The 15,127-nt window shown below is 39.1% G+C and overlaps 1 protein-coding gene and 1 long non-coding RNA gene across 2 annotated transcripts; both read right to left on the bottom strand.

The window, feature by feature from the left end:
- Positions 1-258: 258 nt before the first annotated feature.
- On the bottom strand, positions 259-3,234 carry rps16 (ribosomal protein S16). The gene is made up of 6 exons (XM_088348034.1): positions 3,216-3,234; positions 3,074-3,125; positions 1,672-1,773; positions 643-739; positions 532-579; positions 259-456 (listed from the first exon to the last, which is right to left on the bottom strand). The coding sequence occupies exons 2-6, from the start codon at positions 3,119-3,121 to the stop codon at positions 311-313; spliced, it is 441 nt and encodes a 146-aa protein (XP_088204160.1). The 5' UTR covers positions 3,122-3,125; positions 3,216-3,234; the 3' UTR covers positions 259-310.
- Positions 3,235-13,113: 9,879 nt separating this feature from the next.
- Positions 13,114-14,322, bottom strand: LOC148357285 (uncharacterized). The gene is made up of 2 exons (XR_015852137.1): positions 14,019-14,322; positions 13,114-13,544 (listed from the first exon to the last, which is right to left on the bottom strand). It is a non-coding gene; the product is annotated as an uncharacterized LOC148357285 (long non-coding RNA).
- Positions 14,323-15,127: the final 805 nt, after the last annotated feature.

Genomic DNA, 15,127 nt, shown 5'->3' with positions numbered 1-15,127 from the left:
ATATATATATATATATATATATTACTAGCACATAATTACCCATTTGTTTGATTAAATTATCTCCCTAATGGTATACCTATATATAATGTATCTAATCCAAAGGTCCTGGGTCTAATTGAGCAATTTTAATTAAGAATTCATAACACTGTTGTCTTTCTAAAAATCCTATCTTTTCGTGAAAGTGCCATTTTAAACAAAACTATCACCAACACAATAGGTGTTGCCGTCATCCCCCAAATTCAACACAAACCAGTAGAATGACATTTTGTTGGTTTCACACCTTTTATTACTAGCAAAATGTATATGGTCTTTAACGGTAGGACTTCTGGTAGCGTGCGCGGGCTCCGGGTCCACCGAACTTTTTGGACTCGCAGCGACGCGGGTCGGCAACCAAGAGGGTCTTGTCGTACTGGATCAGGATGTCCTTGATCTCCTTCTTGGAGGCTTCATCCACATCTGCCCCAGGAAACAAAATTTCCTTAGAAACAAATTCAGACCAAACACTGATTTTTGTGGTTATGATTGACTTACACTTCTGATAGTATGCCACAAGCGATTTGGAGATGGCCTGACGGATAGCTGCCAGCAAAGAAATTCAATTTAGTTTGTAAAATGCAAGATGTTTTATTATTAGTTGCTTACCATAAATCTGGGCCACATGTCCACCTCCCTTCACGCGGACTCTGATGTCGACTCCAGCAAAACGCTCCTTGCCCAACAGCAACACAGGCTCCAAAAGCTACATAACGCAAAATGATTACAACTGCCTTAATTCTCTTTGATAACAAAGTGAACATTGATTATAACAAGATTAAACCTAGCACTCCGAAAGAAAACACATAATAAAGACTTAGACCCTAAGAAAAGATCAAATAAAGTTAAAAACATTGACAGGAAAAATAGGCAAAAATAGTTACATGGCCGTGCTTGGAGACTGACCCAAGTTGTGTGTGCATCAACAATAGCGCAAAGAAAAATAGTTCAATCACGTTTGTCAGCAACAAAATTCCAAAATAAGTCGAGTGAACAGCTTGCATGATTTGGATACAAATTTGACCCGAATATACCGTATTTTCCAGACCATAAAGCATTTTTTTTCCCCATAGTTTGGCCAGGCAACTCATACTCTGGTGAGACTTGAAATATCTTTAAGTTTCTATATCTTTTAACGGTACTTTATATCGCTTTGCATGTTATTTTCACACCAAACCATAAGTGGGCATTCTAGGGTTATGCCGATAATTTTAACCTCAACCGCGACGTAAAAGCAGGAAGCCAGTGTCGTGCTTGTCTACCTCCAGGACTGGGAGTTGTTTCCAGGTAAACTTGAGATCGAGGATGAAGATTTTTATGGTATTTAGTGGAGTGAAGCTGATAGTTTGGTATGCATCTTCTTTACGCCGGAGTCATCTTAATAACACTTAATATGTTATGTCGTTACTGAAAAGCATATCGAAGTGAACGTATGTGTAACATTTGTATACTGTTTTGAATTGTATTGCCATTTTAAATGGCCTTTCAAGTTATGTTTTTGGTGATGTATTTTATCACATACATTTCGCCAAATATGTGACTCATACTCAAGAGTGCGACGTATACACATTTTTTTCCTTGTTAATCATGCATTTTTCAGCTGGTGAGACTTCACTCTGGAAAAAAACCTTAGCTTACTTTGTATTGGAGTGTGGAAGGCTCCACCATTTCCAGGGGTCTGCCATTCACTTTGATCAGTCCATTGCCTCTCTTACAGTGGGCGACTGCAGTGGCAGTTTTCTACAATACAACGAGTAAACAACATAAATGTCTATTGCGTTTGACAAAGACACACAAAATCTCTACTATGGTGACTACAACAGAGTGTTTCTCAGTATTTTCTAAGCCCATGCACACATTAATAAAAATCTCCAAGCATGCCACCTATCAAAAATGTTTAAAAAGTAAATTCAAATTAAAGTTTTTTTTTCCCCCAGGAGGAAATCTTAATTATGTTGACTCAAGTGACAGTATAACGTTTTTCCTATTTGTGGTCACTGAGGCCCAGGTAGGAAGTAATACACACTATTCTTTGTGGTTAATGATCTTACTGTAATTTTGCATTTAAGTGTATCGCTTACCTTTTTTTCCATGTTATATATATATATATATATATATATATATATATGTATTTTTAAATGTTACAAGATGAATAACAAAAATAACCATAAAATGTATTTAAGTTATCTGTAGGTTACATAAAATAATTTACCAGATTTTTTCCCCCTGATATTTTATTGGAGGGGGGGGGGTTAAAATAAAGTTAAATAGTAGCAGAACAATGTGAATGATCCCATCTTTATTTGTGTAATTGCATTTTCACAGTCTCTACTACTTGCAACTAGATATTTAAGAATACATTTAAAACGAGCAAAAGTAATCTTCGGATCAGAAAAAAATATTTTACGTATCAACTCGACAGATTTTTTTCTCTTTTTCAATGAAATCACAACGAAAATCAGCAAAATCATGTGCATGCATATTTTAATGAATATTATAATAATTAGTTTAGTCTAACGTTTGTTTCATTTTTAGCTTCGGTCGAATAATAATATAGTACATATTAATAATTATAGTACATATTAAAGATAGTTCCACGTACTACCTTATGAGCAGAAAATTACTGTATAAAAATGCTATCCGCTGCCAACAAGTTATTTCGTTGAGTTTTGATAACTAGGCTAATTACTGGAGGATATCAAATATTCTAGAGAAAACATGATTTTATGCGAAAATAAAATTGAGAAATGTCATGGGACGCACTGAACACAATGATGTGGAAAATATTTAATCAGGAGAGAAAAAGATGTACTTTTAGCATGAACGGTTATCAGCAAACGAAGCTAAGCAGCATGGAAACACTTACGTGACAAGTGTGCTTATATGATATGTATGCAGACTTTAATGCAATTGCTATTAAATACGGTATGTTAGTAAATTCCCAAAGCAACATCGTAAACGTTAGCCGGCTAAGCTAATGGTGTCTAGGCCACAGTGCGTTACGCACCACACGTGAAACGTTAATATCCCATTGACTTACTTTGCGCCCGAAAACCTGGACAGATTGCAAGGGACCTTTCGTCGGCATGTTTCTGAAACAAAAAGTAAACTTAGTCTAATTCGAAAAATGGGAGGAGTGGGTTAAATGGATGTTTTACAGCGCGTCGGAGTGACAGACATACCGTATTCAGCCAGGTTGCCGTACGGAGAGAAAGACGGGGCTTCAGGGGCGGCGAATCAGGGGCGTTTGTACGACAGATGCCTAAGTTTTGCGGCAAGGATTTGCGACGGCCGATTCTGTATTGCAGTAAAGTTTATTTAAAAAGTGATGAAAATAATGGGTGTTTATCCATCTAAACGACGAATAAAATCACGTTTTAAAATTGAGGATATCATCTGCTCAATTTTCAACATTAATATTGAAGCAACTTATCATTTGTCCTTCTTGTGTCCAATTATACAAGAATTCGAGCAAGATATTAATCTGATCACTCGTGTCATCTCCATTGATCCTTCCTCCTTATTCAGAGCTCATATAACAATCGGACTAATCAAAGAAGAACGACGAAAACGAAATTAATCTTATTCTATTTATAGCAAAATTTACATAATGAAAAGACATAAAATGTGAACAGTTTTTTTTAGAAAAATTTTGCTTGCAAATTTGTTTTTGTTTTTCTTGGGTAGAAAGAAGCGTTACAACTACAGTGTGTAATATCTCATCTCATTAGCCGTACCGCTTATCCTTATAAGGGTCGCGGGGGCGTTGGAGCCCATTGACCACAAATTTAATATTTGACCAAATATAAGATCGTTTGACCTATGATTTCTATAACTATAAACTAACATCGGTACAATAGTTGAAGTATTTTTTCGAGTACTCAAATCAATGTTTTTGAGTTTTTTTTTTTTTTACTTAATGATTTTTTTGTGTGTAAAAACAAGCTATGTGAAACACATTATCATCAAAAAGCACAAAAAACATAAATTGGAATGTTTACAAAAAATATATATAAAATAAAAAACAATTTCAACCATTTACATACTCAACAGATTTGACGTCAATAACAGAATCTATGTGAGAATTGTTTTTATTGACCAATCACAAGAAAGTGAAAAAAAGGAAGCGGCTCTTGATTGGTGGGCATGTCAGCTCCTGTCGTTTATTTCCAAGCTCATACAGCAGTTGCGAACGACACATCCCAAAAGGCCATCACCGAAGCCCTAGGTGTGAAATGAACCTATATAGAGTCTATAGGCTTACTTGTGCATATCTCCTTACAATTGAAAGCAGTACAGTATTTGAAGAAAACATTTCCAAACTTGGGCTCTCTAATGGCTGTACTGTATGTGAATTACCATAATCTAGTGGTGGTGACATTTAAACCCCACTAGTATGCATTGCTCATCTTATCAACTGCATGCTAACATTTGAAAGAGAGCACTGGTATCCAATATTTTCCTGTGCTGGAGGCTGAACAAGCACCCACGCTGCGGTTTGTTCCAGCTTAAACAAGTACACTCCTTAAATCCTGCTTTTTGGGCGGGCATGTAGGTGCAGTGTTGAGTCTGAGCATGGGCATAAACAGTCTGTTTTGGGGGGTGCTTAAGTTTTGCTAGAGAAAAACTGTAGCATTTTTTTAGCTTTATTGGGTTGTAATGTCTTTAAGCAAAATTTTAGTTTATTTAGCTTCATGCTGGGGCAGCACAGCAGGGCAGTGGTTAGCCCATGTGCGGCACAGTTCTCAGGTCATGAGATCTAACCCTCCTCAGTGGAGTTTGCATGTTCTCCCCGTGCTTGGGTGGGTTTCCTCCGGGTACTACGGTTTCCTCCGACATTCCAAAAACATGTATGTCAGGTCCAAATTGTCCCTCGGTGTGAATGAGCGAGTGAGTTGTCTGTCTCTGTGTGCCCTGCGACTGGCTGGCAACCAGTTCAGGGTGTCCCCTGCCCACTGCCCAAAGATAGCTGGGATGGGCTTCAGCACCCCCGCAAAATGGCGGCGCCCTCTATGGCTGCGGCTGGATCTGCTCCCGACAGTTTCTCACATTCTAGTCAAAAACCCCAATCTTCGACTAGCTGTATCTCTGTGTGGTGTGGAGGCTGCAGCGCTACCGACTGGGGTAGTGTGAGGAGGGTAACGAGGACAGCAGAGAAAATAATCGGGACTACACTTCCCTCCATTCAGGACATTGGCCAGAAGCGCTGCCTATCCCATGCTAAGAACATTACCGGGGACCCCTCTCACCCCCATCATGGACTGTTCACTCTGCTAGCCTCTGGGAAGAGGTTCTGCAGTGTGCGGTGCAGGACCACCAGGCTCCGCAATAGTCTAGTCCCCCTGGCCATTAGACTGTTAAATGGTCAATCCAACATATAGTTAACTTAAATCTAAACGGCTGCTAATCTGACTTTTTGCACTACTGGCAGTTTTTTATAGCTTGCCACTCATTGCACATTGCTCTCTGCACTATGGTAATTACAGCGTTATTGTTACAGTGTTAATGTTACTGTGTACCTGACTTGTTAACCTGACTGCCCATTTTGCACATCTGGTTAGCTACTCTTCTTGCACTATCGGCACTATGGTAAAATACTATACGTAGCCAATTACAATACAACTTTATTTATATCTGTACATTCAAGGAAACTGTGGGGGTCAGATGCATCGACATTTCGTTCTGTATACACGTGTACTAGAATGACAATAAAGTAGATCTGAATCTGAATCTGAATCTGAATCTGAATCTGATCTCTAAGGAGAATAAGTGGTGCAGATAATGAATGAATGAATAGTTTCATGCTGTTAGCTGCCATCTTTTCCAACATAGCAAACGCACCGGTCTTTGCTCGTCTCCCTCCAAGTTCGCAGTGAAGTGCTATGGGAGCAGACTTTTGTTTGTATCTTTACCCCGTCGCCCTTCGCCTGTCCCCCCATCTGTGTTAAACATTTTTCTCATGGGGTTAGTTTAGGGCCTAATACACTTCGTACTCAATGCTTATATTCCATGCTTAATGCACTGCGTGAAGACTAAATGTTAACAAAAAACTCTGTGTTACCCCTTGCGTAGTGGAGGTACAATTACACTTTCTTCTTGGAAAGTTAAAAAAAAGTGAAATGAAACTTACTTTAAACCCCCTAAAACTACACCGAGGAGAATTGTAAAATTACAAATGATTAATCCTCTGTGTAAAAGCAACCTAAATTAAAACATGTTAAAAAAAGATTCTTGTCATGCCTCCAAATTCCCCCCATATTAAAAATGACCGTAATTCTGCTAAAAATATTGCTCAATTTTAAAGTGCGAGTTAGAATACAATTACAATTGTCATTGTAATGTTCTATTAGATAGATTTGATTGATAACATTAGTGGAAATACATGTTGTCGAGAACCAAGAACATGAGTGAGTAAACTTCTTGACCTGCCTGCTGCATTGCGTTCTTCACTGGGCACTTCATCAAGTTAAATGGAGGGTTGCAGAATTTGAAAACTTAAATATTGGCTTTAAGCCAGGAGATGATGGCAGAGTAACACATGATTTGTGTGCAAGTTTGTGGCATTTCTTAGACCCAGTTGAATAAACTCTTCTTCTTTCATTTTTTGGAAGGTTTGTTCCTCCCCGAACAGGGCTGATAAAAGAAAGATAAAAGAGAAGAGAATTGACTTTTATTGTCATTCTTTGTAACCATGCTCACAGAACGAAATGTTGATATACCTGACCCGTACAGTTAAACTGTAGCAAGCCGATGCAGCCACAGCCAAACAGGGCGCAGCCGTTTTAGACCCAACTGCTGTGTTGGGAGTCATTAGGTGACCAAAACCCCCAATTCCAACCCTTAATGCCAAGCGCCAAGCAGGGAAGCAATGAGTACCAATGTTGTAAGTCTTGGGTATGACTCAACCGAGGCTTGAACCAGCGACCTCCCAGTCTCGGAGCAGGCGCCCTACCATCTAGGCTACCAGGCTGGTTATAAATGTGAAATTATTTTATTTATATAGCGCTTTTCAAGTCAAGACTTCCCAAAACGCTTTTACAGTGTGCTTCACATTTCCCAATAGCGGCCGTGCAGCCATGTAAGGCGCTAACCTGCTTATTGGGGGTATTAGGGGTTTAGTGTCTTACCCAAGGACACTTCGACATGTAACACGGAGGAGCCGGGATTCAAACTGCGATCTCTTGATCCTAAGACGAGCACTCTACCTCCTGAGCCACTGCCGCCCGGTGCAGCGTAAAATAAAGGATAAAGGCCTTTGAACTCAGTTGGACACTGTTAACTCAACATATGCTTAATAGATAAAATATGTAACTTTCAACTTGTTAGGAAAGCCTGAAACAATGGACCACACCTTTAAGGTAAGAAATAACCCTTTCTTTCTTTCTTTCTTTCTTTCTTTCTTTCTTTCTTTCATTCTTTCTTTCGTTCTTTCTTTCTTTCAATTTCTCTCTCTCCTTTTCACCCTCTCTCTCTGTCTCTCTCTTTCTCTCTCTCTTTCTATTGCTCTATTTCTCTCTTGTCTCATCTCTCTATCTGTCTTTTTTTCTCTCTTACTCTCTCTCACTCTCCTATTCTCTCTTTCCTCTCTATTTCTATTTATCTCTTTTTATCTCTCTTTTTCTATCTGTCTTTCTCTCATTCTCTCCCCCTTTCTCTCTCTCTCCCACCTCTCACTCTCTTTCTTTTGCTGTATTTCTCTTACATCTCATCTTTCTTTCTCATCTCTTTCTTTCTTTCTCTCTTGCTCTCCCATTCTCTCTTTCTTTCTCTCTGTTTTTATCTATCTTTTTTTATCTCTCTCTTTTTTGTCTGTCTCTCTATTTCGTCTATTTCCCTTTCTCTTCTTCTCTCTCTCTCTCTCTCTCTCTCTCTCTCTCTCTCTCTCTCTCTCTCTAACTTTATTTCTTCCTCTCTTGAAGGTTCTCTTGACTGGTCAATAATGAGTGGAGTCATGAGTGGGGTCATTTCTGTGTCATTTGATTAGTATTAAAAATTTGAGGGTATAAATTACGGTTCACTGTATATTGACACAATAAAGGGTATCATCATAAGTAGTGTAATACATTTTCCAAATTAATTAATTTGGTTCATAATGTTTCATTGTTTTTGTTAATGTATCATTAAAAACAAAAACAGTCTGAAAAGCCATTTGGGAGCTGAAAGAGCCAGAATTCCTATCACTACGCTGTGTAAGCCACACCGTCACACGTATTATGTTCAGCTCTCGGTAACTTACGTAGCACCTAGAAAACTGGACGGATTGGCCCACGTGTTTTTGAAAATAGAGAGAGAGTTTCATAGGGATCCGACTCCTTATTGATGTCATGCGTCCTTTTGCCCCCATCATCCAGATATCTGTTTAAGGCCTGGCTTTACAATAAATAGTAAAATATCAAGTCCAAAAGACAAATTTTTAATCTTGTGATCATAAGAGGTAAATAAAGTTCTTGCCATATATGTGCATTTCCTCACCGCCTGTGCCTTGTGGAAACACATCACCTGGAGGCGTGACCCTGCTGACCTTGGCCTGTCACAGTGCCGTGAGCATGAGACCAACGCAGCGAGATTTAGTGCGGAGGAGATGCTGTTGCCGGCCCACCGCAAACGCTCCTTTGACCATAATAGGCCAGCGGCGCGCTGGGGGGAAACATCTTGCCGGTAATTGAAGTTCAACCGAGAGAAGAGCCGGACGGGAGAGCGCCCCGTGCTTCTGTGAGGTACACAGCGCCGCTGTTGTCATGGCAACCCGGTTGGGAGAACACTTGGGGTTAAGCCGGTGGAAAAGTCCTGCTCTGGGATTGATGTCTACACGCTTTGCCTTTTATATCCCTTGCAGAGAAGCTTTGAAAGGCTCCTATTAAACCACACCACCTACATTGGATATTACCGAATCTTACTGCAATATGTATTCTGTGTAGCACTATTTAGTTACTCTATATAACACGCTACAGTGGGCATTTGCACGTCACACTGGGTATTTGTATATTGTATTCTTTTGGCTTTATTATTGTACTGTTCTCAGCTCAGGGATGCTGCTGGAAATGTGAATTTCCCTTAGGGGATGAATAAAGTATCTATCTATCTATCTATCTATCTATCTATCTATCTATCTATCTATCTATCTATCTATCTATCTATCTATCTATCTATCTATCTATCTATCTATCTATCTATCTATCTATCTATCTATCTATCTATCTATCTATCTATCTATCTATCTATCTATCTATCTATCTATCTATCTATCTATCTATCTATCTATCTATCTATCTATCTATCTATCTATCTATCTATCTATCTATCTATCTATCTATCTATCTATCTATCTATCTATCTATCTATCTATCTATCTATCTATCTATCTATCTATCTATCTATCTATCTATCTATCTATCTATCTATCTATCTATCTATCTATCTATCTATCTATCTATCTATTACCTAAGCAGGCATGTTTTACACCCCATTTCACTTAACTGTGCCGGTTCCTGCGAATAGCATCAAAAAAGCCAATAGTGGTCTCCAAAAGGTTCAAAAGGCAAATGTTATCATCATTTATCAGTAGGGATGTTCAATACCAAACTTTTATCCCGATTTTGATGCAATTTGTACATAAAATTGCCTCTGCGAAAAAATACCAATATTTTTAACTCATTCAATGAAAGATGATTCTCTCAAATGGAAAGTGCAATATTTTGCCATTTTGACTCATTTTTGAAGGCCTACAGAAAATTTAGTCCTGTTCATTAAAAATCAATGTCTCTAGCTTTTACCATTGTTTAGTAAAAAACAGTTGAACATTTCTAAGTTTCTGGAAAATACAGGTTTAACCCCAAAAAGCCTAAAAAAAACCCGGCTTTTAGTGAAGGGATGAATTTAAAACGGGACTTTTACTTTGATACTTTTTTTTTCCATTTGTGATACCTCCAATGTCTAAACAATGCCTTCCATAAACACAAGGGCACTGTGCTCGCAAAATAACAAATCATTACAAGAAAACTCAACTTATGCATGGACGATGTATAGATTTTGCAATAACCTGTCATGATTGCCAAAATGAAGACACCTGTGTCAATCGTTTGGCGCGCAGGAGCGCGCTCTCTGATTGGCTGGCACCCTCCTCTTAAGCTGTCAGCGGCCAGAGGAGGGTGTCAGACCGTACTTGTGTCCTTCTGTTTGTTTTGCCAGATTCCAGTACCAAAGACCTTTCCTGTTTGATTCCTGCCTGCCTTCGGTATAGACCTGTTTCTGCCCCACGATTATGACCTGCTCTCCTGCCCTGGCCATCGACCTGCCCGCTAAGCCGTATCAATTCTGCCTACCTGTCACAGAGCTGCCATTCCGTCCAACGCTGCTAGCAAACGACAATCATCGGCTTTCAAAGCAAGCTCTGTCAGCTCAATCCAATAAAGATTCCTTTAAAACAAACGCAATTGGGTCCGAGATTCCGTCCTGGTGCCTGACATAACCTTTCAGCGTCCGATGTTTCTGGTGATGTGATCAATCAAAAGGAAGTCACGGGTGGGCCGCCCCCACACTCTCAATTGCTGGATAGAGGAAGCAAAGCAACAAGAAGAAGTGGGGATTCTCAGAGCCAATACTGCCATCGAGTAGTGATTTATCATACTGAAATAATTTCTAGAGGCTTGATACTTTCTGATCAGAAGCGCCAAAGCCTCTAAAATATTTTTTTTTAAGTGAAACAAAAAACTAAAGAATAACACATTTTTATGTTTTTGGGACTCAGGGACAATGCTTTTGAAAACATATTTAAGAGTTTTGGTACTGATAGAGTCAAAGGGAAACCGTGTAATGTTTGACTACGAGATGTTGCTGCATTAATTAGAGTATCCAAAAACATATGCTACAAAGCAGAAGGAAGAATAAGAGCTTTTTACAAGTTTTGTTATGTTTTTTTGGGGTAACCCTAGAACCAAGATTGCAGACAACCATTTCAAGTCCCTGTAGGTGAGCCTCATGTTATGTATAGTACATTGGATTTCTTGAACAACAAGTATTTAAAAAGATGCATAATTATTTGATGGTTCATAACCATGTGACCAAATGTTAGTCATTGGTCCATCTAAATGCCGTGACTTATTCTCAAAAACTGCTGTGAACATTGACAAATGTCACATCACACAGAGTGACTCAGTTAAAAATTTAGGTGTCATATTTGACCCTGATCTATCCTTTGAAACACATGTAAAGAAAATTACTAGAACTGCTTTCTTCCATCTTTGTAACATTGCTTAAATTCGTTCTATACTGTCTCAGTCGGATGCGGAAATTATAATTCATGCGTTTGTTACCTCCCGTCTCGATTACTGTAATGCACTACTCTCTGGTCTCCCGAAGTCTAGAATCAAGTCTCTTCGGCTAGTACAAAATGCCGCAGCGAGGCTATTAAGCCGGAGCTAGCGAAGCGGCTAGCGGCGTTATAAGTCTTCGGTACCATCCGTAATCATGGTAATTAAGCCGGAGCTAGCGAAGCGGCTAGCGGCGTTATAAGTCTTCGGTACCATCCGTAATCATGGTAAATGCGAACTCACGACCAAATAAGATCATCGAGTGCTGGTGGAAAACATCGAAGCGCACAGGGAGCGCAGTTGCTGTGTTTTGCGGAAACGTGGCTCACGTTTAGCATTCCGGACGCTAACGTGTAGCCACCCGGAGCTACCCGGAGCAATCCGGCTTCAACGCCGCTAAACAGAGACACGAAAGCCGGGGGGAATCGGAGAGGAAGCGGACTTGCTAACACGAGGTGGTGTATCCCTGGATTTTCACAAAGAAAAGTTTTCCATCTGCCGCAGGGATGTCGAATTTTTGGACTGGCGTGACGTCATCCACTTCGCTACAAGCACCCCTAGGGCATCATGTTCATCTGTTAATAAACAACAGGGTAGACTGCTGGAAGTGTGAATTTCCCTACGGGGATGAATAAAGTATCTATCTATCTATCTATCTATCTATCTATCTATCTATCTATCTATCTATCTATCTATCTATCTATCTATCTATCTATCTATCTATCTATCTATCTATCTATCTATCTATCTATCTATCTATCTATCTATCTATCTATCTATCTATCTATCTATCTATCTATCTATCTATCTATCTATCTATCTATCTATCTATCTATCTATCTATCTATCTATCTATCTATCTATCTATCTATCTATCTATCTATCTATCTATCTATCTATCTATTAACTAGGACAAAAAAGTCCGATCACATAACACCGATTTTGGCTAACCTGCATTGGCTCCCAGTTAGCCTAAGATGTGATTTCAAGGTTCTCTTAGTATTATACAAAATCATACATGGACTTGCTCCCTCTTATCTTTCAGATCTGATTTCCCCCTATGTCCCGGTCCGAAGCCTACGATCTGAGAGTGCCGGTCTTCTGTTGATCCCAAGAGCAAAGAAGTGTTCTGCTGGTTCGAGAGCGTTCTCCATCCGGGCACCGGTGCTGTGGAATGCTCTTCCCCCTGAGATCCGATCTGCAACCTCAGTGGAAATGTTTAAATCTAAGCTTAAGACTCACTTCTACTCTATAGCAAATGAATAACCTACTCTTCTCGTCGGCTCCAGAGCAGGGGAATGTATAATAATATTCTGAAAAATAGTCTGTGTAATATAGTGTAATAATCTGTGAAGCCCTTTGAGACTCTTCGTGATTTAGGGCTATACAAATAAAAATGACTTGACTTGACTTTACTTCATGTATTTTTGCTTATATTTCAAATCAATATTGTTTTTTTAACGAATAATGTGTTTTTTTACCACTAGGATGCACAAGATAATACACAATGTCCCTCGAATGTTGATATTTTCCCCTTATATTTTAATAATTTTATTGCAATTTACCATTTATATTATTTCAGGTTCCTGATCCTTAAATGGCCACCATAAGGCAGCCGGCATCAGTAAGTAAGTAAGTGTCAATTCCCCTAAACCCCAAAAGGCCTGGCATTGGTACGTGATGTACTTACTCACCTATATCGACTGGAAATTATAAACAATTTCTCAAATTAAATTTGAGTAACCTTTCAAATAAAATAACATAATAGTGATACATTTACACGCATTTATTTCAGATTACAGGGATACGCCTAATGTTACATAAGTTTAAAAACTAGATTAGTACTTGTTGAAATAATATTACAGTGATATTTCCAGCTGAGTTAAGTTTGTGCTTCTCCATTGTATAGTGCATTTTTCCTACTAAAAACATATTGTTTTGCTCGAATCACCCAACTGTGAAAATTCCGAAACATTCTTGCCAGAATCGTTCTGTATTTGGCTCCATCCATCTTTCCATAACTCCAACGATCTTCCAAGTCCCCGATGAAGAAAAGCAACCTCAGAGCATGATGCTGCTACCACTGCTGTTTGAGAGTGAGGATGATGTTTCCAGGGAGATGGGTGGTGTTTCTCTTGCGCCAAATCATTTTTCGTTATTGAGGTCGAAATCAGATCATTCAGAAGTCATCAGGGAACTTGGCTGGGCAGAGAGAACAGGGGGGTCAATGTTTTTGCAACACCTCGTTTTGTTTTTTTTTGAAAATATAATAAATAAGTAGAATATAAATTGTTAAAATCACAATTGTCTCCAATATGTTTTGGATACTTAAAAACTATTTTCAGTTTTAAGCTTTAAGATTAAAGCCTTGAATGTGACAATGTGACAAAAAGTTCTTGGCCGGGCAATAATTTCGCTAGGCTCTGTATATGTACATATACATCAACATGAGCAACGACACTTATCATATACCGGCGAAAGTCATATAAATGTGCAGGCGGCATGTCTTTGGGCGCATTGACAGATTTTCGGTACTAATGTCTTCTTGCAAGTGTGTGAGTGTGTGTGTGTTCATGCGAGCACACGTGAGTTCAAGGGTCACAGATGACTCAGTGGGTTAAATACAGGTTCACAGCATCCAAACCACTCTGTGCAATGTAAGCGGAAAATGGCTACCGTTTTGGATTTGTGTGCATGTCTCCCGAGAGGAAAGGCTGGGAAGCGGTGATGGGAAAGTGGGCCAACACTTTCAGGCCTCCACTGAAGAACTCCTTAAAAGGCGTGGAGAGATGATGTCGTGGACCTTTTCCTCCTGCGCACCCCCACCCTTAAGTTTTTTCTTCTTCTTCTTTTCTTCCTCACAGTCTCTAGCCAAACTCATCATGCAGACGGAAAAGGAGGAGAAAAAAAAGTCCAGCTGATGATGACTTCATTCTGCTGCGCCAGCGAAGCCCTGCATGCGTGCATCAGGAGGCTTGTTTTGAAAGATGAGACTTCCCGCATTCAGGAAGCTGGCGCGAGAAAGACATCGGATGCAGAAGTAGCATGAAGGCTTTTCTGCTACCAGACAACCAATCAGATCTCATCTTCAAGGTGCAGGTTTCCTCTTTTTGAGGTTCCAGATGGATGTCTTTCAGATTTTGCCTTGTTTCATAATCTACACTCACATAGAGAAAAAGCTGACATTGTTAGCGAACATAAATCATTTTTGTATTTAGATTTATTACAAACAGCTTTCAGTATCTGTATTTATGGTATCAATCTAACAATCTAACAATATGTGTATTAATAATGAGCATAGGGAATATATAAAATGTCCAAATGTATATAAGTGAGGCTTTAACAAATAACTTTTTTAATATGAAATAAATCTATTCAAATCAAATCAAAATGTATAACATTTTTTAGAAAACAAAATGCTTTTATTCTTGGATGAAAATGGTGAACGTAAAAAAAATGTTCTGCATTAATAAAGTGCTTTTCAAGTCAATGAAGACCTCCCAAAGTGCTTTACAATGTGCTTTACACTTTCGCTTTCACACACATTAACTAATCGATAGCAGCGTCAGCAATGCAAGGCAACTACCTGCTCATTGGGGGCATTAGGGATTCAGTGTCTTGCCAAAGGACACTTCAACATATAACTCAGAGGAGCCAGGAATCGAACGTGCGACCGACCTATTGATCCCAAAATGAGCGCTTTATCTCCTGAGCTACTGCCATCCACCCCCAAAAACGCCAGCTTGACAGAGGTTGCAAATGATGATTTATACATATATATATAT

This window comes from Urocampus carinirostris, chromosome 11 (genome assembly GCF_059441175.1).
Source record: "Urocampus carinirostris isolate Australia breed hairy pipefish chromosome 11, RoL_Ucar_1.0, whole genome shotgun sequence".
Taxonomy (NCBI): domain Eukaryota; kingdom Metazoa; phylum Chordata; class Actinopteri; order Syngnathiformes; family Syngnathidae; genus Urocampus; species Urocampus carinirostris.
Note: the sequence above shows the minus strand (reverse complement) of the source record. Positions and strands in the feature narration are given on the sequence as shown.

What these genes read in the sequence shown, in the direction of transcription:
- rps16 (XM_088348034.1), bottom strand. Translation starts at nt 3,121, where the DNA reads ATGCCGACGAAAGGTCCCTTGCAATCTGTCCAGGTTTTCGGGCGCAAA. An exon ending in TCCAGGTTTTCGGGCGCAAA is followed by an intron (nt 1,774 to 3,073) that starts GTAAGTCAATGG and finishes GTTGTATTGTAG; the next exon opens with AAAACTGCCACTGCAGTCGC. An exon ending in CTTCCACACTCCAATACAAA is followed by an intron (nt 740 to 1,671) that starts GTAAGCTAAGGT and finishes TGCGTTATGTAG; the next exon opens with CTTTTGGAGCCTGTGTTGCT.